This window comes from Dendrobates tinctorius, unplaced genomic scaffold (assembly GCF_039654945.1).
Source record: "Dendrobates tinctorius isolate UK_male_01 unplaced genomic scaffold, ASM3965494v1 ptg000082l, whole genome shotgun sequence".
Classification (NCBI taxonomy): domain Eukaryota; kingdom Metazoa; phylum Chordata; class Amphibia; order Anura; family Dendrobatidae; genus Dendrobates; species Dendrobates tinctorius.
This window is the reverse complement of record NW_027361750.1, coordinates 5,742,759-5,770,184: the sequence shown is the minus strand read 5'-3', so window position 1 is coordinate 5,770,184 and position 27,426 is coordinate 5,742,759. Positions and strand designations below refer to the sequence as shown.

At 43.4% G+C, this 27,426-nt stretch overlaps 1 protein-coding gene across 1 annotated transcript in view; it reads right to left on the bottom strand.

The window, feature by feature from the left end:
• Nucleotides 1-26,953, bottom strand: part of PREX2 (phosphatidylinositol-3,4,5-trisphosphate dependent Rac exchange factor 2) — a 597,424-nt gene extending 570,471 nt beyond the window's left edge. The window contains exon 1 of the mRNA XM_073583857.1: nt 26,551-26,953. Within this exon, the coding sequence (XP_073439958.1) occupies nt 26,551-26,691 (141 nt within the window). The 5' untranslated portion in view covers nt 26,692-26,953. The remainder of the gene's footprint in view (nt 1-26,550) is intronic.
• Between the last annotated feature and the right edge of the window lie 473 nt (nt 26,954-27,426).

Genomic DNA, 27,426 nt, shown 5'->3' with positions numbered 1-27,426 from the left:
GATGGTATACTGAAACAAGGGAGGAGATGTAGGGTGGTGAGCCATGGAGAGCTTTGAGGGGGAGGGTAATAAGTTTGTACTGGATTCTGGAGTGGATGGGTAGCCAGTGTAATGACTGGCACAAGGTAGAGGCATCGGTGTAACGATTGGTGAGGAATATGATCCTGGCTGCAGCATTCAAGATAGATTGGAGAGGGGAGAGTTTGGTAAGAGGGAGACCGATTAGAAGAGAGTTACAATAGTCGAGACGAGAATGAATAAGAGAAACAGTAAGAGTTTTTGCGGAGTCAAAAGTAAGAAAAGGTCGAATTCTGGAAATTTTTTTGAGGTGCAGATGACAAGAGCGAGCCAGTGATCGTATGTGGGGGACAAATGAAAGCTCAGAGTCAAGTATGACCCCAAGACAATGGGCATGTTGCTGGGAAGTAATAGTGGAACCACACATGGAAGTGGCAATGTCGGGTATAGGTACATTAGTAGCGGGAGGAAACACAAGGAGTTCAGTCTTTGACAGGTTCAGTTTCAGATATAGTGAGGACATGATGTTAGACACAGCGTTTAGACAATTGCCGGTGTTTTCTAGAAAGGCTGGCGTGATGTCAGGAGAAGAAGTGTATAATTGGGTGTCATCAGCATAGAGATGGTACAGGAAACCAAATCTACTGATTGTCTGACCAATAGGGGCAGTGTATAAAGAGAAGAGGAAGGGGCCTAGGACTGATCCTTGGGGAACCGAACACTAAGGGGAAGATGAGAGGAGGAGGAGCCAGCAAAAGATACAGAGAAGTGAAAATAATGTAATCTGTCATATATATTTTCTTTTAGATTTTACTATTTATTTTGCACTCGCCTTCCGGTCTTATATACCTGTCATGTGTTCAAATAATGGTATATGGATGAAAGTTACTACAAAGGATGTCCAAATCTCAACGGGCACTTCAACAATACAGTAATTAAATAACTAATCTCCCATATATCGTGGAAATGAGGGAGGAACAAAGAGATCCCAACAATATTAAAAACAATACATTTTATTCAGGTACTTTTAAAATACAAAACTGAAAGACTTAAAAAGCATAATGCTGTCCAAGGGACACTGAGCAAAAGAATTATATAACAAATATAGATATAAATCTACAGTGCACTGTTGTGCTATGGTATACTATGCCAATTCAACATTATATGTCTCACAATGAGTGCAATACAGCATGCAGTAATATCCAAAAGAAAGATTCACAGGCGCTTTCAGCATTCATGTGATACAGGCAAAAATAGCCATATGAAGAAAATAAATATACTGGCATAGCAAAAGAGTCATAAAGTGGACAAGCACAAGTGTGACCGCTATAATGTTAGCGCCACCAAGTGAATAAACTAGATTGTAATTTAGGTGTAAAGTCAATAGGAAGACATGTTACCTGGCCACAGACACAGAAAACCATTTGTTGGCAATGACTGCCGGAAGTCTTGAACTCGTGGACATCACCAGATGCTGTGTTACCTGCTTTTTGTTGCTCTTCCAGGCCTTCACTGCAGTGGTTTTCAGTTGCTGTTTGTTTGTGGGCCTTTCTGTCTGAAGTTTAGGTGACTGACTTGGCCATTCAAGAATATTCCACTTCTATGCTTTAATAAACTCCTGGTTTGCTTTGGCTTTATGTTTTGGGCCATTGTCCATCTGTAGTATGAAACGACGACCAATCAGTTTGGCTGCATTTGGCTGGATCTAAGCACACGGTATGGCTCTGAATACCTCAGAATTCATTCGGCTGCTTCTGTCTTGTGTCACATCATCAATAAACACTAGTGACCCATTGCCACTGGCAGCGATGCATGCCCAAGCCATCACACTGCCTCCACCGTGTTTTACAGATGATGTGGTATGCTTTGGATCATGAGCTGTACCATACTTTTCTCTTTCCATCATTCTGGTAGAGGTTGATCTTGGCTTCATCTGTTCAAAGTATGTTCTTCCAGAACTGTGCTGGCTTTTTTAGATGTTTTTTTAGCAAAGTCCAGTCTAGCCTTTTTATTCTTGATGCTTATGAGTGGCTTGCACAGTGCAGTGAACCCTCTGTACTTACTTTCATGCAGTCTTCTCTTTATGGTAGATTTGGATATTGATACGCCTACCTCCTGGAGAGTGTTGTTCACTTGGTTGGCTGTTCTGAAGGGGTTTCTCTTCACCATGGAGATTATTCTGCAATCATCCACCACTGTTGTCTTCCGTGGGCGCCCAGGTCTTTTTGCATTGATGAGTTCACCAGTGCTTTCTTTATTTCTCAGGATGTACCAAACTGTAGATTTTGCCACTCCTAATGTTGTAGCAATTTCTCGGATGGTTTTTTTCTGTTTTTGCAGATAAGGATGGCTGGTTTCACCTGCATGGAGAGCTCCTTTGACCGCTGTTTCCTTCACAGCAAAACCTTCCAAATGCAAGCACCACACCTCAAATCAACTCCAGGCCTTTTATCTGCTTAATTGAGAATGACATAACGAAGGGATTGCCCACACCTGTCCATGAAATAGCCTTGGAGTCAATTGTCAAATTACTTTTGGTGTCTTTAAAAACAGGGTGGCACATATTAAGGAGCTGAAACTCCTAAACCCTTCATCCAATTTTAATGTGGATACCCTCAAATGAAAGCTGAAAGTCTGAACTTCAACTACATTTGAAATGTTTGTTTAAAATTCATTGTGGTAATGTCTAGAACCAAAATTAGAAAAATGTTGTCTCTGTCCAAATATATAAGGACCTAACTGTATCTATATCTAATATATAAAGCTCAAAGTGTGTGTGTATGTGTGTATGTATGTGTGTATGTCTGTGTGTATGTCTGGGATAGGCATCCGCACCGTCGCAGCTACAGCCACAAAATTTGGCACAGTCACACGTCTGGACCCCGAGAGCGTCCTAAGCTATGTTGTGAGGCGAAATTTTAACGCCGCGCGTTCCAATTCACCAAACAATTTTGCCCCATCTACATACTGGGGGAAAAAGTGTGTGCGTGTCAAGCCCCGCTCCTCATTGTGATGTCATAATGCCCCTATTTGCATACTGGAGAAGCAGTGTGTGCGTATCAAGCCCTGCCCCTCATTATGATGTCACAACGGTTGCCATGGCGACGCTGATGTCATCATAGGTCGCAAGCCCCGCCGCCGCTCATTATGATGTCATAATGGTTGACTATGGGATGGAGGATGTGTGATGGGTATATGGGCACTGGACTATGGGATGGAGGATATGTATGACGGGTATATGGGCACGGGACTATGGGATGGCGGATATGTATATGGGCACGGGACTATGGGATGGAGGATGTGTGATGGGTATATGGGCACTTGACTATGGGATGGAGGATATGTTTGACGGGTATATGGGCACGGGACTATAGGATGGCGGATATGTATATGGGCACGGGACTATGGGATGGAGGATGTGTGATGGGTATATGGGCATTGGACTATGGGATGGAGGATATGTATGACAGGTATATGGGCACGGGACTATGAGATGGCGGATATGTATGATGGGTATATGGGCTCGGAACTATGGGATGGAGGATATGTATGATGGGTATATGGGCATGGGACTATGAGATGAAGGATGTGTGATGGGTATACGGGCACTCAACTATGGGATGGCGAATATGTATGATGGGTATATGGGCATGGGACTATGGGATGGAGAATATGTATGATGGGTATATGGGCACGGGACTATGGGATGGAGGAGGTGTGATGGTTATATGGGCACTGGAATATGGGATGGCGGATATGTATGATGGGTATATGGGCACTCGACTATGGGATGGCAAATATGTATGATGGGTGTATGGGCATGGGACTATGGGATGGAGGATGTGTGATGGGTATATAGCATGGGACTATGGGATGGAGGATGTGTGATGGGTATATGGGCACGGGACTATGGGATGGAGGATAATTATAATTTGCTACAACTAACCACAGTTAGTTACTATGCCTGGGCAGCGCCGGGCTCTTCAGCTAGTTTGTTATATAATTCTTTGCTCAGTGTCCCTTGGACAGCATTATGCTTTTTAACTCTTTCAGTTTTGTATTTTAAAACTACCTGAATATAATTTATTGTTTTTAATATTGTTGGGATCTCTTCGTTCCTCCCTCATTTCCACGATATATGGGAGATTAGAGTTATTTATGGATGAAATCCTAATGCCACTGATTTCAATCAAACAAAAGAGAATAAGGAGCCAGCGTTAGTCCCCAATCCCGACAATTTTAAGCGTGCCCTAAAAACGCATTTATTAAGATTGGCCTTCCGCCTCAACACATTAACCTAACTATCCCTGTGTGGCACAGTCAAAAGTTTTACCATAACCAGGTTCCCCGTATCATTTTCCCACATGCTTTATGCATCCATTAGCCCTCTGTGTCTGTACTGTTACACACTTAACATTATGGCTGGTCCAAACAATGAATGCAACTGTTACCACCCACCTTTCATGTCTCCCCTTTTTTCCTCATAGACTGTAAGCTTGCGAGCAGGGCCCTCATTCCTCTTGGTATCTGTTATGATCTATGTGATTATTGTTATGCTGTAATGTCTATCGTCTGTACAAGTCCCCTCTGAAATGTAAAGTGCTGTGGAATATGTCGGTGCTATAGAAATAAAATTATTATTATTACTTAGTAAGTCTTGCACACATGTATTATATATATAAAAAAAGGCAATGGGAAATAGAAAGAATAAGTGAGAAAATAATATACCAAAAGTCCGTACCCTGTGGCTCCTATGACTCCAATGCACGTTTAGCATGCAATGATACAACACATCAAAAACACATGCGGAAAAAACGCATCAAAAATGCAAGTCACTTGCCAGTGACGTCAGATGCAGATTTGGTGCAGATTTCACCTGCGTCAAATCCTGAACAAATACTGAGCTATTCCTGATTGAGTGCACATACCCTAACTTTTAGTGATGAGCGAGTGTGCTCGTTACTCGAGTTTTCCAAGCATGCTCAAATGTTCTCTGAGTATCTTGGGCATGCTCGTAAATTATGTCTGAGCTCTGCTGCTGCATAATTTGCGTCTGCTAGACAGACTCAGTACATGTGGGGATTCCATAAAAAACAGTCAATCACTGCATGTTTTCAGGCTGTCCAGCAGCTGCAAATCATGCAGCTACAGGGACTCAGACATAATTTATGAGCACGCCCAAGATACTCGGAGAACACCTGAGCATGCTCGGAAAACTCGAGTAACGAGCACTCGCTCATCACTATTAATTTTTCCTTCTAAAATAATAAATATATATACCAAGAAGGAAATTAAACAATTTTTACATTCACTCTGAGTTGATGGAAAAAAAAAAGGAAAATTCCATGCAAATATAATCATTAGGCCGAAGTCACACTGGCGAGGAATACGGGCAAGTGAGAGGCGCAAAAAGCACGCATTACACACGGACAAATGATTTTCTATGGGGTCACTCGCACCAGCCGTATATTTCTCATCCGTATCCTACGCTCCGTGCCAATCGCAGCATGCTGCGATTGTCAGCGTACTACGCCCGTAGTACGCCAATGCAAGTCAGTGGGTGCGCAAAAAATACAGATTACACACGGAACACACGTGTGACCTGCGAGCAATACGCAGGTCTTTTGGCTGGTGACAGGAAATGGGCCAATCCATCATCAGGAAGCCTAGACATGCAAATGAGCTCAAAAACCGCTCCAGACATCCAGGAAGTACGCCTCCACGGAGTACGGCAGCAGCATGGCGTCCACATACATTAATGATGAGATGCTAATTGTGCTGGTGCAGGAGCGTCCCGAAATATGGGACCCACGCGATGCAAATTATGCGAACCGGACAAGAAAGGAGGCGTCATGGAGGCGCATCTGTCACCAGATGTACCATGACTTTGGTGACAGACCACGTGACGAGCAGCATAAAATTCGTAAGTGCAACCATAAAAACATCATTAACCTTAGCGCGCGCTAAAAAATGAATCTACAATCAGCACCCCCCTTCCTGTGCATGTACTTTTATTAGCCTCATGAGGCCGTTACATTTGGATGTGACACGTGGCTTCACACAGCCATAATTAGGGGTTAGGCCACAAGCTCCTCATCCTTCTAGCCAGTAAAATTAGTTTAAGTGTAGCTAATGAGACCCTGTGTATCGGCCCAATTACATATGCCACCATGGGTAGAACGCACACCCCAGAAGGCCCCATGCCTAGACTACTGTTAGAAAATGTGACCTCTCAAATATGTGATTTTGACAATCTTTCCTGTCACATTGCAGTGGAAGATGTGATGAAACGCTGGCGAAGCATCTGGGACCAGTTCCGCCGGGAACGCCAGCAGCGGTCCAGGAGTGAGATGCTGGACATGTGAAAAGAAAATACATATACTATGACCGGCTGAACTTCCTCGCCCCAATTCTGGATCTGAGACCGTAAGTACATACCTCACACCACATTACACAAATACATTACACAAATACTTTACAGGGACAAAAATATTGATGTATTTTTGCCTCTGTTCTATTTCATAACAGAACTCAATCCAACCTTATGGATCGAAGAACGGCCTCAGAGGCAGAGCCCATTATAGATCCTGTAGGGGATGAGGTGGCTGGCCCATCTTCTCCCCCTACAAGAAGGATGGCTGAAGATGAGGCATCACAAGACCACACAATGGCTGGCCTACACACAACACCACCAGGGTGGTCTGCTGCTGCCACCTCACCCATCCTGGAAGAGCCGGGCAACTTGAGCAGCAGCCCAACTGCCCAGATCAGGTCCTCCCCACAGGCTGCGCTAGCATCACGGCGAACAAGAAGAAGGCGCCAGGTCACTATTTAAGAGAGCAGGACCAATGTGGACACAGGGGTGCTCAATTATTTGTCCAGAGTAACTACAGATGATGGGGAGGAGGCCTATGCACGTAGCCTCACCCTTTATCTCCGTGCCCTTACCCGTGAGGTCAGGCTCCGTATTAGGGGATGCATTCAGATCCTACTTGATGCAAGCACCCCCCCAATACCCCATATGAGGTTTTTGAATTTCTGGAGAGGTGGCAGCTCTCACCACGAAATTTAATGTGCATGAGACCATCCACACAGATGCTTGCTCAAGCAGGGTCTGAACAGCCCCTAATACGTGGGCCAACACCTCAACCCCTTCCTCCCCCTACCCAACCTTCTATTCCACAGCCCCAAATGTCTTCCTCAAGCCAACCCCACCAATATGGCCACTTGTACCCACCCAGTGTTGGAGGCTGGTCCCAACCTGGTTGGGGACGATCTGGCTATCTTGGTGGGTATGAGCCACAGGCCTACCAGAGCCAACAAGAAGCCCCTCACCATCATCATTACTCTGGCCAGTGTCCCCAACAGTCCCAGGAGGCTGGACAATTCCAGCATCATGGGCAACAGTATGGCCCCACACAGGGCGATGTTGGCCACAATGTCCAGCAGCACCCACAGGCTGTTCTTCTACGTTCCCCTTCCCCAACATATGAGGATTTATGATTCTGATGGGTGGAGATGTCCAGTGAGATGTAACTGGTGCTCCTAATATAAAAGAAAAAACAGGTGTTCTCCTTCACCAACATTTAGAACATAATTTAACACTCACATTTTTAAACAATGTTTTCCAAACATATGAAACAATCCATCATGACAGGCAACGCTACCTCACGCCTTTCACACAGATATTACATGTGTGTAGAAAAGAGAATATTTTAATGCGCTATACTGTAAAATGAAAGGATGAAAATACACTACTCACTTGCTAACGCCTAGGAAAGGCGTGCTCGACTTAGTTAAGTAGTCACCTTTTTTGTTAGCAATCTCTAGTAAAAAAATTCTAGGCGACCAGCATTCAGAATATCACGCTCTCTCTATGTCTTAACAAGTGAGTTTTGTATTTTCATCCTTTCCAGTATAGCATGCTTAAATATTGTCTGTTCTACATACAGGTAATATCTGTGTGAAAGCTGTGAGGTAGCCTTGCCTGTCATGGTGGAATCTTTCTATGATTGGATAACATTATGAGGAAATGTGAGTGTTATCTTGTTGCCTTTATTTTGGTGATGGAGCTCACCTTTTGTTGGCAAATCTAGTTTAATCTAGTCATGCAGCAATGTTGTTATTGCCTAATGTTTGTTGCTGTTTTGTTATGTAATGTTATTTTTACACCAAGTTAAAGAAGGCACAAAGGGTCATTTTGGCCATTGCCAAATTTGTCTTATGGCAATATTATGTTTGCCTTTAAGCAAAACAAACAAAAAAAAAAGGCAAAACTAAAAATTTGTCTACTCTAGTTAACGTCTCTATGTGATTTTTCACAAACCCTCACAACATACTAACAGACACCAACCAATGCAATGAAACACTCATAGAATCATAAAGGCTTGAGTAATATATATTTAGACACACTTAAAGAAACAAATTATAACATAGACACAGCATGCTCTTACCAAGAAGTTGCCCCCTCAGGTGAGATAAAGTAATTATTGAAAATATCACGCACTTTTAGGCCAGAGAGCGGTCTACGTTGAGGGTTCATAGGTGGTCTCACCCTGCGCACATTGTCCGGCCTACGCACAACACCATCAGAGGAGGAACAATCATGTATCCTGGTGAAGTTATGCAGAACAACACAGGCTTTCACAACTTCATTCACATTTTGCTCACTCAACTGAATGGCAGACTGGAGTACCCGCCATTTGGCACAAAGAATCCCAAAGGAACACTCCACCAGTCGCCTAGCACGTGATAGGCGCAAGTTAAAAATTCTGCGCCTGTGGTCAAGGTTGCGCCGGGGATATGGCCTCATGACATTGCGCGATAACTGAAAGGCCTCATCTGCCACAAGGACATAAGGGACTGATTGTTCAGGGGAGCCTGGTAGCTGGCGTGGTGGTGGTAGATCCAACTGGTTGGTGCGTAGCTGCCAAGCCATTATGGAAGTATTGAAGACTCTAGAGTCTCCCGTCCTTCCATAGGCCCCAATGTCAACAATTATAAACTTGTATTGAGGGTCTACCAGAGCCAACAATACAACAGAAAAGTATTGTTTATAATTGAAGAATTAGGAGCCTGAGTTCGGCGGCTTACGCACCCTGATATGTTTGCCATCCAGGGCCCCAATACAATTTGGAAACTGGCAGTCCTCCTCAAAGTCCCTTGATATCCTTAACCAGTCTTCCATCCTGGGCTCGGGCATGACCACTTGATGGAGTCTTGTCCAGATTTGTGCACATGTAGACCTCACTATGCCTGAAATGGTTGACTTTCCAATGAGAAACTCATGGTGGAGGGCAGCATAAGACAGGCCAGTGGACAGGAAGCTGTAGAACAACAGAAATAGTAAAGTTTAGAATGTCTAAAGTAAAAAAAAATCAGTTACATGCCGACCAAACTTGGTAGGAAATGAGAGAGAAGAACACACACATATTTGGTGGCACAATGACTAAGTGATATGCAGGACATATTAGATGTAACATTCTGCTGTGTCAGGTGAAACATATTTGGAGTAAGATGAGGGCATTAAACTTTGTCCAAGAAGGCCAAAAAACATAATTTAGCACACACATTATGACATAGAGAATTTGGTTGTGTAGTACATACCGTATTGTGAGTAGAAGTCGCTCCTCTGCAGATATCGCTTTGCGCATCCTTGTGTCCTGAAAGGTGATCCCAGGGCGCACTGTCTCCAAGTGTCGATCAAATGTGGAAATGCTCATGCGACAGTACTGGTAAAATTTATCCGGATGCTCCCGCAGAGAAGAATAGAGGCGGTGAAAATGACCTCTTGTGAGTCGTTGCCTCAAAAGTTGATGGACCCACATGCGTCTCCTCCTCCGCGGATCCACTATCACAGGATATGGTTGCACAAAGCGCCGTGACAAAAGCCAGGTAAAGAGAACCTGCTCAGTTGTATTGAATTGCAGACCCTCTGCCATGCTGCACAAAGAACACCAACACACCTCGTGAAAGCAAGGTGACAAATGTACAGAATGTAGGCATCCACCTGTTTCTGAGTGTCTAAATAGGGTGCAGGCTAATGATTTAAATTGTTTGCAGGCCTCAAAACCGTTAAATGTCCATTTTGCAAGGCTGCGAGAAAATCTCGCCATACGGATTGCATACGGATGCCATACGGATTACATACGGATGCAGACATGCGCAAAATACGCGACCTCACCTTGCTTACGGATGACCTACGGAGCACTATTTAGTGGTCATTCATCCGTATTACGCAAGTAAACTACGGACCGTATTTTGCGCAGGTTAGTGTGACTCCGGCCTTAGAAGTGTCCCAAAGGGGAAATGTGATAGTACAGAACCATTGAAAAGACTTCCAAATTAAACGATATCAGTCCTTTAGAAAAACACGTCAGGGACCCATTAGAGTCGTCATTCTTTGCTTTTAATGGAAGATAACGGTGTTCTTTCATAGACAAGCGCTAGACTGAATGTGACTCTTGACTATAAAAACACAATGTATTTATAGTAAGCTACATTATTCATTCAGTTTAAAACCTTATATTTTCGTACTTGTTAAATGGTCAATGTCATTTATACTAACGCTGAATAAATTAATACAGTAAACAAATATAAGAAACTTTGCAATATATATTATGAGAGAAAAAATGTCTTTTCTTCTGAAATGATCACTCAAAACTGCTATAATTCATCCAAGTCCTGAAAAGACAGCCTGCCAGCTCACTGAGGGATCAAATTAATCTGTCCACAAGGAAGAGGTGTGAGTGACAATAGGCACAGAAGTGCTGGAATCACAGATACACTACTCGTTACTAAGGAATAATGTAATCCATGCTTCTGCACATTATCTAGAGACAGGAAAGCTGGAATTCATGTGTGATCAGAGTATGGGAGACATCATAGGATGTAGTCATCACCCACTAGCTCGGAGACAACTGATAATTAGAGAGAGAGCCTGCTAAGGGAAAAACTGATGAAACATGCAAATATAAAAGTCATGTAATGGCCAGAAATTGTGATTTTTCTCATATACAAACATGACAACTTATTCTGAAAGAATTTGCATCTATTTCCTGGCTGATTAAATAATGTTGAAACTGTAACTCTCACAAAATATTAATCTCTATCTTGGGCCCCTGTGTGGTTGCGCAGTCGTGCACATGTAGGCAAGGTATCGTAATTGTATTAAGCTGATTGTATACAATCAGCTTATTAGTGTATGTGATTAAACTATTGCTTTTTAGAGCTCACAATTACTAATGGATTCTTAGGGAAATGTTGGAACATTGGAGGTGTTCTAGGATAAGGTGGTTTTAAATCAAGTGGTCATATGATGCTCTTGCAAAGGGCATTAAGTGCGTGGAAGGACATCAATTACGCAAATTGTCTCTTCAGAGAGGAAGAGGACTAGAACTCTTTTATCCTAAGTCATGTAACTAGGCTCGTTAAAGGGTCAACATTGACTTTTAGGATTGCTACCTCCAATAGGTGGCACTAGAGTTCTAGTCCTCTTCCTCTCTGAAGAGACAATTTGCATAATTAGCATATTTCCCAGAAGAGCATTGCGGCTTTAAGTCTCCTCACTTCGACATGCTTAGCATGTCATTCTCCGCAAGGAGAAAATTATACTTCTTGGATGAAGGACATCAAAGCATAACAATGAACGTTAAATTTGCAAAGAATAACATCTCTGTAAATTGATTTTCCTGGGAAAAAAAACACACAAACAGGTAGATCTGAATTTTACTGATCCACTCATCTAAACAGGATCTGTGCTGCTAAGAACAATAGTAGCCTATCTGTATTGAATTAACGACTACTGACTGTTGAGTGCATATCTGTAGTGGGAATGGCCTGTGCACAAACAACTGCTGCTCAGCAAACATATTGCCAGGTGGCCATCATTTAACGCTGTGCACTGCGAAGTGTCAATGGAGCTTAAGATTAAATCTTTTCCCACAGATCTATTTATCAATCTGCTCAGATCTTCTGCCTCTAAAGGGCCCGTTACACATAGCGATATCGCTAGCAATATCGCTGTAACGTTACCGATTTTGTGACGTAGCAGCAATATTGCTAGCGATATCGCTATGTCTGATACTTACCTCCGACCGGCTCCCCTGCTGATTATGTCTGATCGCGCGAGAACGTCCTGGACCATTTCTCGTCGGGTGCTTCCTGCTGGGCTTCCTGTGGCGCCGATGTGCGACGCGTGGACGCGGACGGGAGGACGCCAGGATAGCCGCATCTGACAGGTAAGTAGCGACCCCCGACCCCTGCTATGTCGCTGGTGAGATCTGCCTGTGTGGCAGTTCACTAGCGACCACTTAGCGATGCACCAGCGATCCATATCGTTGTCGGGATCGCTGGTGCATCGCTAAGTGTAGCGGTACCCTAAGGCTATGTGCACACATAGTGAAAGGTGCTGCGGATTTTTCCTCGCGGGTTTGGAAAAATCCGCAGGTTTTGACCTGCGGTTTAGCCCTGCGGTTTCACACCTCTACAATGGAGAAGGTGTGAAACCGCTGCGGATTCCGCAAAGAATTGACATGCTGCGGATTTGAACCCGCAGCAAATCAGCGTGGAAAAATCCGCAGCATTGTGCACAGTGTTTGTAATTTTACCATTGAAAACAATGGTTCTGTACAACACAGCTAAATCTGCTGCGGTTCCACAGAGCCAAAAACGCTGCGGATACGCAGCAGAATCCGCAACGTGTGCACATAGCCTTACATTCTGCTGTCAGCTTGGATACCATATTCAGTGTGAGATATTTCTTTTAAATCTGTCACTACCTTTGACGTACCTGTATGTCATGGTCGGGAATGGGTTTACTACTTTTGACGTATAGGTATGTCATGGCGATCATGAGCTCTACCCACATGACTGACACAGCAAGCTCGGCTTAAGAGACAACTGGCTGTTTAACCATAGCTCTCAAGCATCCCGATTCCCGCGGGACAGTCCCGTTTTTGACACCCCCCTCCTGCATCCCGCCCGGGATGGAATTTTTCCAGCATTGCACTGAGCCGCCACGCAACGCCCTCCCCATCCACCGACGCCATGCTCGCCGTCCCAGATAGATGCACTGCAGCCTGCAATGATGTGGCTGGGCTGTGTGTGTGTTCTGTGCGCACAGGACCTGTGAGAGGGGAGGAGTCAGGGGTCACATGATCAGGGGCTGTGTCTGCCTCCATGTCTGTCTGCACTCTGCAGGAGTCTGGTTTGCTGTGCTGGTTGTCATGCTGGATGAGGTAAAGTTTCTTTGTGGGGTCATGAGAGGTTTCCAGTGTGGATGTAGCAGAGCTGTGTGTGTACGAGGTGTACGGAGCAGAGCCACGTGTGTACAAGGTGTATGGAGCGGAGCCGCGCATGTACGAGGTGTATGGAGCGAAGCCGCACATGTACGAGGTGTACGGAGCGGAGTCGCGCGTGTACGAGGCGTACGGAGCCGAGCCGCGTGTGTACGAGGTGTACGGAGCGGACCTGCACGTGTACGAGGTGTACGGAGCGAAGCGCCACCTGTACGAGGTGTACAGAGTGGAGCCCCGCATGTACAAGGTGTACAGAGCAGAGCCCCGTGTGTATGAGGTGTACAGAGCGGAGCCCCGTGTGTATGAGGTGTACAAAGTGGAGGTGTGCGTGTACAAGGTGTACGGACCCACGTGTGTACAAGGTGTGGAGAGCGGTACCGCATGTGTACGAGGTGTACGGAGTGGCGCCGCATGTGTACGGAGTGGAGCCGCATGTGTACGGAGCGGAGCCGCATGTGTACGAGGTGTACAGAATGGAACAGGGCATGTATGGGGTGTACAGAGAGGAGCCGCATGTGTGCAGGGCATACGGAGCAGAATCGAGTGTGTATGGAGTGGAGCCGTGCATGTACAAGGTGTACGGAGCGGAGCCACGTGTGTACGAGGTGTACAGAGCGGAGCCATGCTTGTACGAGGTGTACGGAGCGGAGCCACGCTTGTACGAGGTGTACGAAGCAGAGCCACGCATGTATGAGGTGTATGGAGTGGAGCCACGCGTGTACGAGGTGTACAGAGCGGAGCCGCGCGTGTATGGAGTGGAGCCACGCGTGTACGAGGTGTACGGAGCGGAGTCGTGTGTGTACTTGGTGTACGGAGTGGAGGCACATGTGTACTTGGTGTACGGAGCGGAGCCGCGTGTGTATGGGGTATGCGGAGCCGTGTGTGTGCGGAGTGGAGCCATATGTGTACTAGATGTACGGAGTGGAGCCAAGTGTGTACGAGGCATACAAAGTGGGCATTTCCCACAGACACAGGAGTACATGGCAGAGTCCCAAGGAGCACTTTAAAACTCACACATGACGTTCCACCGGAAGTGATGTGCTGGAAGCTGACTGGAAATGAGGTAATTTCATGAGGAGATTGTGACGGAACCAGGAATTCTTCAGATCCATCACCGTGTCATCCTCAGATGGCGGACAGCAGGATCACCTTGGAATCAGGGATGCTGGCCATGTGAGCGGATCATGGTATGTCCTGCACCGGGAGGCTCAGGTGGGCACTTCAATGGGATTCGGGCTGCTATAGTATCTTTCTTTCTTTCTTTCTCTCTCTCTGTTTCTTATTTCTCTGTTCTTTCTTTCTCTCTGTTTCTTTCTCATTCTATGTTCTGTCTTTCCCTTTCGTTTTCTTTCTCTCTCTCTGTTCTCTCTTTCTCTCTCTAATCTTTCTTTTTTCTTTCTCTCTGTTCTTTCTTTCCCTTCTTTCTTTCTCTCTGTACTTTCTTTCTGTACTTCTTTCTTTCTCTCCCTCTGTTCTTTCTCAGTCTCTCTCTATGTTCTTTCTTTCCCCTCTTTCTTTCTCTCTCTCTTCTTTCTTTCTTTCTCTTTTTTTCTTTCTCTTTCTTTCTCTCTCTGTTCTTTCTTCCCCTCTTTCTTTCTCTCTATCGCTCTGTTCTTCCGTTCCCCCTCTCTTTCTTTCTCTTTTTTTCTCATTCTTTTTCTTTCTCTCTCTATTCTTTCTCTTTCCCCTCTTTCATTCTTTTGCTCTCCCTCTGTTCTTTTTTCTGTCCCCTCTTTCTTATTCTCTCTGTTCTCGCTTTCCCCTCTTTCTTTCTCTCTGTTCTTTCTTTTTCTCTCTCTGTTCTTTTTTCTGTCCCTGCTTTTTTTCTCTCGGTGTTCTCTCTTTCTCTTTCTTTCTCTCTCTTTTTCTCTGTTCTTTCTTTATTTCCCCTCTTTATTTTTCTCTGTTCTTTCTTTCTTTCTCTCTCTCCTTTCTTTCTCTCTCTGTTCTTTCTTTCGCTCTGTTCTTTCTTTCCCCTCTTTCTCTCTGTTCTTTCTCTCTCGCTCTCCTTTCTTTCTCTCTCTATTTTCTTTCTTTCTCTCTCTCTGTTTTCTTTCTTTCTTTTCCTTCTTTCTTTCTCTTTCCTTCTCTCTCTGTTCTTTCTTCCCCTCTTTCTCTCTCTATCACTCTGTTCTTTCTTTCCCCCTCTTTCTTTCTCTTTTTTTTCCTCTTTCTTTCTTTTTCTTTCTTTCTCTCTCTCTATTCTTTCTCTTTCCCCTCTTTCATTCTTTCGCTCTCCCTCTGTTCTTTTTTTCTGTCCCCTCTTTCTTTCTCTGTTCTCTCTTTCCCCTCTTTCTTTCCCTCTATCTGTTCTCTCTCTCTGTTCTCTCTTTTTTCTTTCACTTCTTTCTTTCTCTCTCTCTGTTCTTTTTTCTGTCCCTGCTTTTTTTCTCCCTGTGTTCTCTCTTTCTTTCTCTCTTTTTCTCTGTTCTTTCTTTATTTCCCCTCTTTATTTTTCTCTGTTCTTTCTTTGTCTCCTTTCTTTCTCTCTCTGTTCTTTCTTTCGCTCTGTTCTTTCTTTCCCCTCTTTCTCTCTGTTCTTTCTCTCGCTCTCCTTTCTTTCCCTTTCTCTCTCTATTTTCTTTTTTCTCTCTCTCTTTTTTCTTTCTTTCTTTTCCTTAGTACCAGTCAGTGTGCCCACAGTACCAGCCACTGTGCCCATAATGCTAGCCACTATGCCCCTAATAGCTGTCAGTGTGATCAGCAGTGCTAAATGGGTGCGACTGAGCATGGACATGGGTGTGACTAGTCGCGAAATGGGTTTGGTCGGGGCATGGCCTAAAACTTGCGGCGGCACGCTGCGCGCGCCACAGCCTTTGTCCCTCTTTCCCTTCTTCAAAAGTTGGGAGGTATGGTTTAACCCACTAAATACCGTGATCAATATCGATCCTAGCATTTGGGAGGCTAGGAGAGGGAGGGGGCTAACTCTACCATCTGATTGGCACTCTCACAACGTCATCAGGGGCTCCCGATCTTTGTCATGGCAAATCGAGGTCATCATAACGACCTACGAGTCTTCCAGCTATGGTAGGCTGTTTAGACTATTCCAGGAGCATGGTCTACAATGCTTTTGCCAGTGTATCACGGAAAGTTATAATGTATTGCAGTGCGGCAATATGCAATCCATTATACAAGCTATCAGAGTCAAGTTAAACTTCCACAGAGGGACTAGATAAAAAAAGTTAAAAAAAACTTTAAAAAATTGTAAAAATATTGTAAAAAATATCATAAAATAAATAAAACAATAAAAAAAATTATGTGAATAAAAATGTTTATTTATGTAACTACAAAAAAAGTACACATATTTGGTATTGCTGCATCCGGAATGACCTGAGCTAAAAAACTGTCACACTAGTTAATCCCTTCAGTGAACATCGTAAGAAAAAAAAGTGGCAAAAAAACTATGCTTTTATCATCGTACAGCCAAACAAAAAGTGAAATGAAACGCGATCAAAAAAGTCGAAGGTAAACAAAACTGGTGTAAATGACCCACAAAAAACAAGCTACCATACAGCTCCATCAGCGGAGAAATAAAAAAAGGTATAGCTCTCAGAATACACTGATGCAAAATCAATTCATTTTTCTATAAAATAGCTGTCTTTTCACCTTTAGGACAAAGTCAATGGCATAAAAAAACTCAAAAAATAAGTCCCAAATTGATGGCTTTTTTTCATTCTGCCTCCCAAAAATCAGAAAAGAAAGAGATCAAAAAATGTTATGTGCTCAAAAATGGTACCAATACATCAATTCATCCTCCAAAAAAAAAGCCCTCACATAACTTTGTCGGCAAAAATATAGAAAAATTATAGCTCTCAAAATATGGCGATGCAAAAACTTTTTTTGAAAAAAAAAGCTTTTTATAGTGTGTGACAGCTGCCAAACATAAAAACCCGATATAAATCTGGTATCGCTGTAATCGCACTGAACCGAGGAATAAAATAGTCCAATCACTTATACAGCACGAGGAACTTTGTAAAAAATAATTGGAACAAATTCTTGACCTGATGTTGGTTTGTTTGTTCTGCCTCCATTTATTCTGCATTCTATGCTGAGTGCTTACACATGATTGAGATGGAACCTCTGGCAGAATATTCCCTATAATGAGGCAGATGGAGGCACTGTAGGCCTTGTCCAGCCTGTGATCTGGCGGTGTCCTTCTTTTTAAGTATGCATAAAAGTGCGGTTGGTCACATTTTTGTGCACTTTTGAGAAGGACACTGCTGAATAGAGGCCAGACAGAGTCCAGAGTAACTCTGCTGCCTCATTATAGTGAAAGGATCCCTCAGGGATTTAATCTGAATCACTTCATTCGGAGGTCCGTCATCTGTTAATGAAAATACAGGGGGCTTCACCATTACTGGTAGCACAAAGGCTCTGGAAAAGCGCTATAGCTGCTAGCCCACTAAAAAAATTCTGTGATTCCAAATGCAAATGCCCCCTCTCTTCTGAGCCTCAATGTGCCTAAACCACATTTAACGTCCATATGTTTGGCATTTTCTATAGCGGTTTGAGCCCGCTTAATTTACAGGGTCCATGTCTCCAGAAGCACGAGCTAGGCACAAAACACCCATGGAGTCATAATCGTCACTACACCTGTCGATAAATTCCCAAAGGTGTATAATTTCCAAAATGGGGTCACTTCAGGAGGATTCTGCTTTTATAGCACTTAGGGGCTCTGTATATGGAGTTGCCAAACTATTCTACAATAATTTGTTCTCTAAAAGTCAAATAGCATTCATTCCCACTCCTCAAACCACTGCAACAAAAACAGAACTCCAGTATGGCGCTTCTTCCCTTCTGAGCTTTGCACTGTGCATCTGAAAGGGGTGTACCGGGACCTTGTGCTGCTCACCCTTTTACCATCTGCATATCGTTATCTAGTACTGTGTATGTTATATTATATGTGACACGTGTATATTTGTATAGTATTCTAGCTGCTGCTGCACAATGTATATTGTTTTACCATAGGGAAAGTGTAGTGCTTAGTTCAGCCACTAGAAGGGGGTATAGAGATCATTGGACTGTACATAGTATAGTAGGAAATCAGCATAGGAGTTCCACATGGTAAATAGTTAATGTAGGAGGGGTCTGCTGTGTGGTAAGCCAGAAACATTTCCTGAATTCAGTCTGAAGGGCAAGGGGTGCCCAGATAGTCTAGAAGGGCTTAATGCCCTGGACAGCACAGCAACCCCGCAATGTTCAAGGGAAGAGCTCAGCCATCCAGGGCCAGTGGGGCAAAAGTACAGCCTAGCAGCAGTGAAGGTACAGAGGTTGAAGGAAGGCCACGACAGTACAGTGATGCAGGTGGCTTCATAATGTGGCAACTTATCACATGGGCTGATGCCCTCAGATCCAAGGCAAAACGGGTGAGGGATCCCCCAGATGCAGTGAGTTTGGACCGGGAGGGTGCTGCATCACTGCAGGAGACAGTACAGAAGGGCCGGTCACTCACCTTGTGGCAACTGGCTTTGGAGGCTGATATTCCTATGTCTGGGGTGAAACAGATTAGGGCACATCTAACCGTAGCAGAGCTGAACAGGGAGGACGCTGAGGAACCATATGATACGGCCTGATGCGGGCACATGCTGTGTGACAGAGAGAGAAGTGCAGGGAAAGAGGAAGAAATGTGCAGTGTGGTCTCTGTTGTTAATGCTGTGAAGGATATGGATGTGCTGTGTAAAGAAACCAGAAAAGTTGTTCATTTGAAAGTTGAAATGGACTGTGTTTCTATCTATGCGGAACCATCTATAGGGAGCCTTCAGGAACGCAGAGAGGACCCCGACGGCGCAAGTGAAGCCACAGGTATGCAGAGTAATGGACACTGTTTTCATGTGATGGGAGGCCAGGGCACAGATACACCATTCTCCTCGGCCATGACTATGGCCCTGGCCCTCCCTCACATGTCAAAAGTAGGTTTGAGCACATATGGGGTATTGGTGTACTTAGGAGAAATTGTACCATTCATTTTCTCCTATTATCCTTTTTGAAAATTGCAAACTTGGGGCCAAAGCAAAATTTTAGTGGAAAAATGGTGGTTTTCCATAGAGTCGGCCCAATGTTATACAATTCTGTGAATCGCCTGAGGGTTAAAAATGATAACTAAACCCGGAGATGAATCACTCAAGAGGTGGTTTCCAAAATGAGGTCACTAGTGGGGATTTCTGCTGTTCTAGCATATCAGGGGTTCTTTTCTTCAAATGTGACATTGCATCCACTATCTATTTCAGCCAAAATTGTGCTCCAGAATTCAATTGGTACTCCTTCCCTTCCGAAACCTGTCGTGTGCCCAAACAGTACTTTTTCACCACATATGGGGTATCGCAGGAGAAATTACACAGCAAGTTTTGAGGTCCATTTTCTCCTGTTACCCTTGAGAAAAGGAAAAATTTGGGGGCTAAAGCAACATTTTATTGAACCTAAGAGTTCAAGGTGCTCACCACACCTTTAGATAAGTTCTTTGAGGGTTGTAATTTCTAACATGGGGTCACTTGTGTGGTGTTTCCACTTTTTAGGCACATGAGGGGCTCTAGAAACTTGACATGTCGTCCGCTATCTGTTTCAATTTTGCACTTGAAAAGTCAAATGTTGCTCCTTCCATTCCAAACCCTGCCATTCACACAAACAGTAGTTTTCCACCATATATGAGGTATTGGTGTACTCAGGAGAAACTGAAAAACAAATTGTACTGTCTATTTTCTCCCGTTGCCCTTTTGAAAATGAAACATTTGGAACTAATGCAATATTTTTGTGGGGAAAAAGTAAAATTTTCATTTTTTTCTTCCACATTGCTTTAATTCTTGTGAAGCCCCTTGAGGGTTAATCAACTTATTGAATTGGATATTTCCTGTCAGGTAGGCCCCTTAAAGTATCAGTAACATAGTAATTAAGGTTGAAGGAAGACTTTAAAGGTACTGACACACTTAGCGATGCACCAGTGATTCCGACCAGCGATATGACGCGGTCAGGATCACTGGTGCATCGCTAAGTGGTCGCTAGTGAGCTGCCACACAGGCAGATCTCACCAGCGACATAGCAGCAGTCGGCGGTCGCTACTTACCTGTCATACGAGGCGATCCTGACGTCCTCCCGCCCGCATCCATGAGTCGCTCGTTGGCGCCACAGGAAGCTGACGACGAGAAACAGTCCAGGACGTTCTCGCACGATCAGCGATAACCAGCGGGGGAGCCGGTCGGAGGTAAGTATCACACATAGCAATATCGCTAGCAATATCACTGCTACGTCACAAAATCAGTACCGTTACAGCGTTATTGCTAATGATATCGCTTAGTGTGACAGGGACTTAAGTCTATCTAGTTCAACCCATATCCTATCTTGCCCTAACATGTTGATCCAGAGGAAGGCAAAAAAAAAAACCCATGTGGCAAACAGTAGGCTTCACATTGGGGAAAAAATTCCTTCCCGACTCCACATACGGCAATCAGACTAGCTCCCTGGATCAACGCAACATCAAGGAAACTAGTGTATATACCCTGTAATATTATACTTTTCAAGAAAGGCATCCAGTCCCTTCTTAAATTTTAGTAAGGAATCACTTATTACAACATCATATGGCAGAGAGTTCCATAGTCTCACTGCTCGTACAGTAAAGAATCCTCGTCTGTGAGTATGCTTAAACCATTTTTCCTCCAGACGTAGAGGATGCCCCCTTGTCCCCGTCACAGGTCTAAGGGTACTGTCACACTTAGCGATGTACCAGCGATCCCGACCAGTGATATGACGCGGTCAGGATCGCTGGTACATCGCTAAGTGGTCGCTAGTGAGCTACCACACAGGCAGATCTCACCAGCGACATCGCTGGGGACGGGGGTCGCTACTTACCTGTCACACTAGGCGATCCTGATGTCCTCCCGCCTGCATACATGCTCGTCAGTCGTCTCTCCACAGGAAGCCCAGCAGGAAGCTGACGACGAGAAACGGTCCAGGACGTTCTCGCGCGATCAGCAATAACCAGCGGGGGAGCCGGTTGGAGGTAAGTATCAGACATAGTGATATCGCCAGCAATATCGCTATAACGTCACAAAAACCAGTGATGTTATAGCGATATTGCTAGCGACATCGCTTAGTGTGACAGGCCCTTAAGGGTAACAAGGTCATTAGAAAGTCTTTGTACTGTCACTTCAAAAGTGATGTGGTCCCTAAAAAAATATTGGTTTTATAAATCTTGCTGGAAAAATCAGAAATTGCTGATAAACTTTTATACCTTCAAACTTCCTAACGAAAATAATAATAAATCAAAAATGATACAGATGTAGAGTAGACATGTGGGAAGTGTTATTTATTAACTATTTTGTGTGGTATAACTTCCTGGTTTAAGGGAATGAAAATTCAAACTTTGAAAATTGCAAAACCTTCACACTTTTTTGTTAAATTCTCGATATTTTCATAAATAAATGCAAATCATATTGACCAAAATTTACCACTAACATGAAGTACAGTATGTCACCAAAAAACAGTCTCAGAATCAGTGGAGTATGTTGAAGTGTTCCAGAGTTCATACCTCATAAAATGACGCTGGTCGGAAGTGGAAAAATTGGCCTGGTCAGGAGAAGATGAAAACAGGCTTCGGGGTGAAGTGGTTAATAAGTAACCGTCGATTTCATTTTATTTCATAAATCAATTGTACCCATAAAAATAAGCAACTTTGTAATAAATCTTCTGACAGGAATCTGCTTCTCTCTCTTCCTGAAGTGATCCGTCATTATCAAAATTCTTAATTCTGAGGTAAAATCTATGTAGAGAGGAGGGGGAGGGGAGGAGGGTGGAGCTTTGTCTCTAGCTCCTCCTTCCTCCATAGAATCTCATCAGCAGCACTGACATCTCCTACCTCAGTAATGGGAAAGACATTGGCCTTTTTATTTATTGATCATTTTTATTGTTTTCACTAAGTGAGTGCGCCTTACATGATTTTCTGGGGGAGGGTTTGTCTTTAGGATGTTCTGTTATTATACCATGCGTGCAACATCCCCTTGGTAAAGTCCAGAAAGAATAGCACTCAATAAAATGGCCCTCATCTCTGGAATAATACAGCAGATTTAAAAACACAAAATAGTAACCGAATACTCATGGGAGCCGCAGTAATACAATAAGAGCAAAAAAAAGCCACTTTCGACCTGGTGACTGGTCCTCTTTAAAGCCCCCATACACATTATGTAGATTTCAGCTGAATGATTGTTCAGCCGACAACCATCTCTCCAAAAATCTACATACACAGAAACATTCGGCTAAATCAAATGCTCCTGTGTCCTGTATGAGAGAGCCACTGCCAGACTTCTCTGGCAGAGGCTTATCTGGATGGAGAATAAAAGGATTGGCCATTGGAAATCTAACAGACCAGGTCCTTTTCCAGCATGTCATTGTCTATTAAGAGACAATCAGGATACCCCCTTACACATTAGACTGTCAGCCAATCCCGCCAATATCTGCTGGTTCTGTTGACTTTAGTCAGTTGTGTATGGGGGGCCTTAATAATCTTGAGCTTCCAATTCCATGAAGACTCAAAACCGTATGTAGAGGCAACACCTGAGACACCCAACCATGTCATTTAGAGGGCATCTGTGCTGACTCTTGCTATGTAATCTTATGACAGTATGACATAGAGACAGAGACCAGGATTCCAGTGATGTGTCACTTTTTTTACTGGCTGCAGTAGTTGGGACACAATCACAGTTTTCTACACTACAGATCTAGCAGAGCTCAGTGGTATGAACATGATTGCACCAGGACACACAGGACACCTAGTCCTGTAGATAATCTCCTGCTGATAAAACACTAATCTTATTGAAACAGCCCAGTAAGTGACACATTGCTGGAATTAAGGTATCTGCTGACATCCCTGTTAGTGTGAAAAAGTATTCTTTTTTTCTGTTCAAAATAAACTATTACCAGTGCAAACTCAATGGCATTGTAAGCATTTCCATAAATCTTATGATTTGTAGATTTGAGAGGGAAGTAGACTCGGGATCTTTTGAGCAGGAATAGCTCTATTGAGACGTACTGTATATATTTCCATCCTTTTTATTGCCCCTCTTACAGAAGTGTCCAGGATGAGCCTATGCCCAGGCATGCATGTACCACAGCCTTCACACTGTCTCTTTATTCTCCTCGGCACAATTGGGCACTGTGTGCTTTGTGTTACAGGGGACATGGCACCACAACACATTCTCAGTCCATAAAACAATCGGGTTGAAAAGGAACCACAAAAGGTGAAAGCTGGAGATCTGTTATATTATCCCCTGCTATTCTGTCTATGAACAATTAAAGGACTGCCTGGTGTCTCCTCACTGTCCGTCCCCGCTCCTCATTACATAGCGCGTAATACTGAAGTCAAGGAAATCCAAAATGTTAAGTTGGGTCAATTCCAGGAGTTATCATAACTTTCAGCTGATCAGCAGCAGTAATAAGTTTTATGGGCATCTGTAGAAAATAGCTCATAGAGTGGAGAGGCAAAAATAAACTTCTAGGAGCACTGACTGTCTGGCTCAAAGGTTTCTCGAACCTTGTCCACTTTTTCATATTTTTTTTTTACTAACTGAGAAGTAAAACTGTTTTAGATCTTTGGTGGGAATCCATAACTTGATCATCTAGATTCATGCGGAGCTGGCATACATGAGTGGTGATAAAAGTAGAGCCAAGGGGTTGAATACTGAGAAGTCCCATAGCCCATTATGCATGACCCCTTGACCCTGCACACTGCGTATAGGTGACCACCTCTCTATTTACTCCAATTGTTTCTTGAAGGTTGGTACCTGTTCTGTGTGACTACCTCCAGTGAATGCCAAGGGCCCACCAGTAACATTGACCTTGGGAGGCCCACTTTTCACCTGCATACAAATATTACACTACCCTTGTTCACAAATTTACCTATATCTCTATATAATAATAAACTGGGTAGTGTGGATAATGAATGATGAGATGCTGTTTTTTCTGTACAGAGTGAATTAAGAGAATTATACCAAGTACTGCCCATAAAATGGGTTTGGTGGCCAAGATCTACACAGGGGCCCACCGGGGGATTCCCCTATGGGCCAGTCCAAGCCTTACTACCTCTCCCATATGCTATGAATGTAATGTACTGTGTACTGCTCCATTTACAAGGTGATAGATGCTATTGATAGGTGATAGATGCTTTAGCAGAAGTTACTGTATCTCCAGTATAAATTGCTACAGAATAATCAATGGAAGGTAATGTGAATGGAGACTCATCCTGTACATCCGGAATAAATAATGAGATGATGCCAAATACAATCAGAATCATTTTTGGATATGGGCAAGTCTAAATATCACATACCAGTTATCAGAAGCATCAATTCCATGATTGACCCACACAAAACAGACATGATCTACACCCGGGGATGGTCAGCTCGCAGAAGGGACACAATTTATGGAGCTGTGGTGCATATAATCGGGTGGCCCAAAAGTAGGTGCACATTGAAATTCTAGGAAATTTTATAGGTACACAGTGACACATCCGACAACACCTATGAACTTCTTTTGTAGGGAGGCAGTAAGTAATATGGTGCTTGATAGAAAATCACAGATGAATTAAGAAAGTTCATCTTGGATATTGATGCCGACTGGAATATGTGTCGTACCATGGGCCACAGTGTACTAGACAAGTTCAAGGAATTTTGCAACAATAATAGAGTTTATGAGATTAAACAGCGTGAAACAAATGTAAATGTAATAAACATTGTGATAAAATGCAAATATTCTTCTTTTGTTGTGTGTCAGACAGTATGTTTGTCCATCTCTTGTGAAAAATTTAACTGATTCACCTGTACACCTACTTTTGGGCCACCTGGTATTTATTTTGTTGGTGTATGTATATTATTACTTTGTGCCAGTTCTGCAAAGTTTTTTTAAAGGTCTATATAACTAGTCTACCTACAATGTGAGATACTATAGATAATTAGATGGATTAGGCTACCTACAACGTGAGATACTGTAGATAATTAGATGGACTAGGCTACCTACAACGTGAGATACTGTAGATAATTAGATGGACTAGGCTACCTACAATGTGAGATACTGTAGATAATTAGATGGACTAGGCTACCTACAACGTGAGATACTGTAGATAATTAGATGGACTAGGCTACCTACAATGTGAGATACTATAGATAATTAGATGGACTAGGCTACCTACAACGTGAGATACTGTAGATAATTAGATGGACTAGGCTACCTACAACGTGAGATACTATAGATAATTAGAAGGACTAGGCTACCTACAACATGAGATACTGTAGATAATTAGATGGACTAGACTACCTACAACATGAGATACTGTAATTAGATGGACTAGGCTACCTACAACATGAGATACTGTAGATAATTAAATCGTCATGTGTAGACTATATACTGTATCTGTCTTGTTAGATGTTACTTGTTGTATCTGTTGTTGTTATATATTATGTTGCCTCTTTGCCACAAAGAATTCCTTGTATATATGTAATATGTACTTGGCGATAATCAATTTGATTGATTGATTTGATTGTAATTAGATGGACTTGACTACCTACAACATGAGATACTGTAGATAATTAAATGGACTAGGGTACCTACAACGTGAGATACTATAGATAATCAGATGGACTAGGCTACCTACAATGTGAGATACTATAGATAATCAGATGGACTAGGCTACCTACAATGTGAGATACTATAATCAGATGGACTAGGCTACCTACAATGTGAGATGCTATAGATAATCAGATGGACTAGGCTACCTACAATGTGAGATGCTGTAGATAAATAGAATGGAAGCAGAACTCCAACAGTAGTGCAAATTATGTGGCAATGTTTTGGTTCATAGTGTGAACTTTCTCTGGAGAAGCTTTCACTTTATGGACCGAAACGTCACCACATGGGCCATTAAAGTCCTATAATTTGCACTATTTTTTAAGTGCTGCTTCCATTTTGGTTGCTACTATTAGGCTTATGCCTGGGATTCTGGGAAGCTTTGCTCTTTGACTATATACATCTAGTGCTGTTTTTTTCCTTTTTCTGGATGGACAGATAGTATTAACCTTTGTTTTAGTCCTGCATAATATCCCTAATCTAATGATCCCTGCCTGCACTGGAGACATTTCTTCTGCCCAGTCTATACCTATTGTTGAGGTTTGTATGGGGCTTTCCAATAATCCTGTTACTCAGGCTGACTGAGCAGTGATAGAAGACATCCCCTCCCCCATGTCCCCATCACACAACTCACCGAGACAAGAAACTCCAAGGTCCCCACATAGTCCCTCTCAGTCTTGAGAAGTTCGCTGAGAACACACACCCTGAGACGAAGCTGCCTCTCCAGGTCTTTGCTGCTCTCCACCTTTCCATCAGGTCTATGTTCTTCTGTCATGTTATATCCCTGGACTCGGTGCTGATCCTCCAGTGATCACTTCACTCAATGCAGAAAAGTTCTCCAAAGTTAGATCCTCCTGGTCTAACAGTGAGCTGCCTCCTTCACATTCAGGCTCATCTTGCTCTGATAAAATCTAATCAATCCAGATGGAACAGAGAAAAGTTCCTCTGTGCCTGCAGATTTCCAGTCAGTGCTTTGGGAGCAGAGCAAGTAAGTTGGACATTAATCAAAAGATTGTCTCCAATGTGACTCCAGCCCCTTCATCCTGGAACCAGCCCCCATCACCCACCCTCTGCTCCAGTGTTGTCCCCTCCTTCATCCTCCAATGAATGGCAGGAAAGAGAGCAGAAACCTTGGGAAGTAGAATGTGCCAACAATGCCCTCTCTGCACAGTCTCAGAGCACAGGGCTAACAGGAGGCATGGGTGTCAGGACGGTGTCAGCAGCATGGGTCCCAGTGCAGCCCTTCTTCCTACTAGTGACCCTGCCTCCATGAAGGAGACTGGTAAAGTTGTTGAGTAGTCAGAGTTTTATTTCTCCAGATTCATCACTTCTGCTAATGTCATTTGCTGCGTTCTCTGCTGTTCAGTATTAGTTACCTCCCTGGGATGGAGTCATTCAGATGTTACTTAGCACATGTGAGGGAACACATCAACTTTTCTATAAAATGGAAACTTTTTCTTACCCCTTAAAAAGTTATAAAAATATAAATGTACAGTTCTCAGATCTTAAT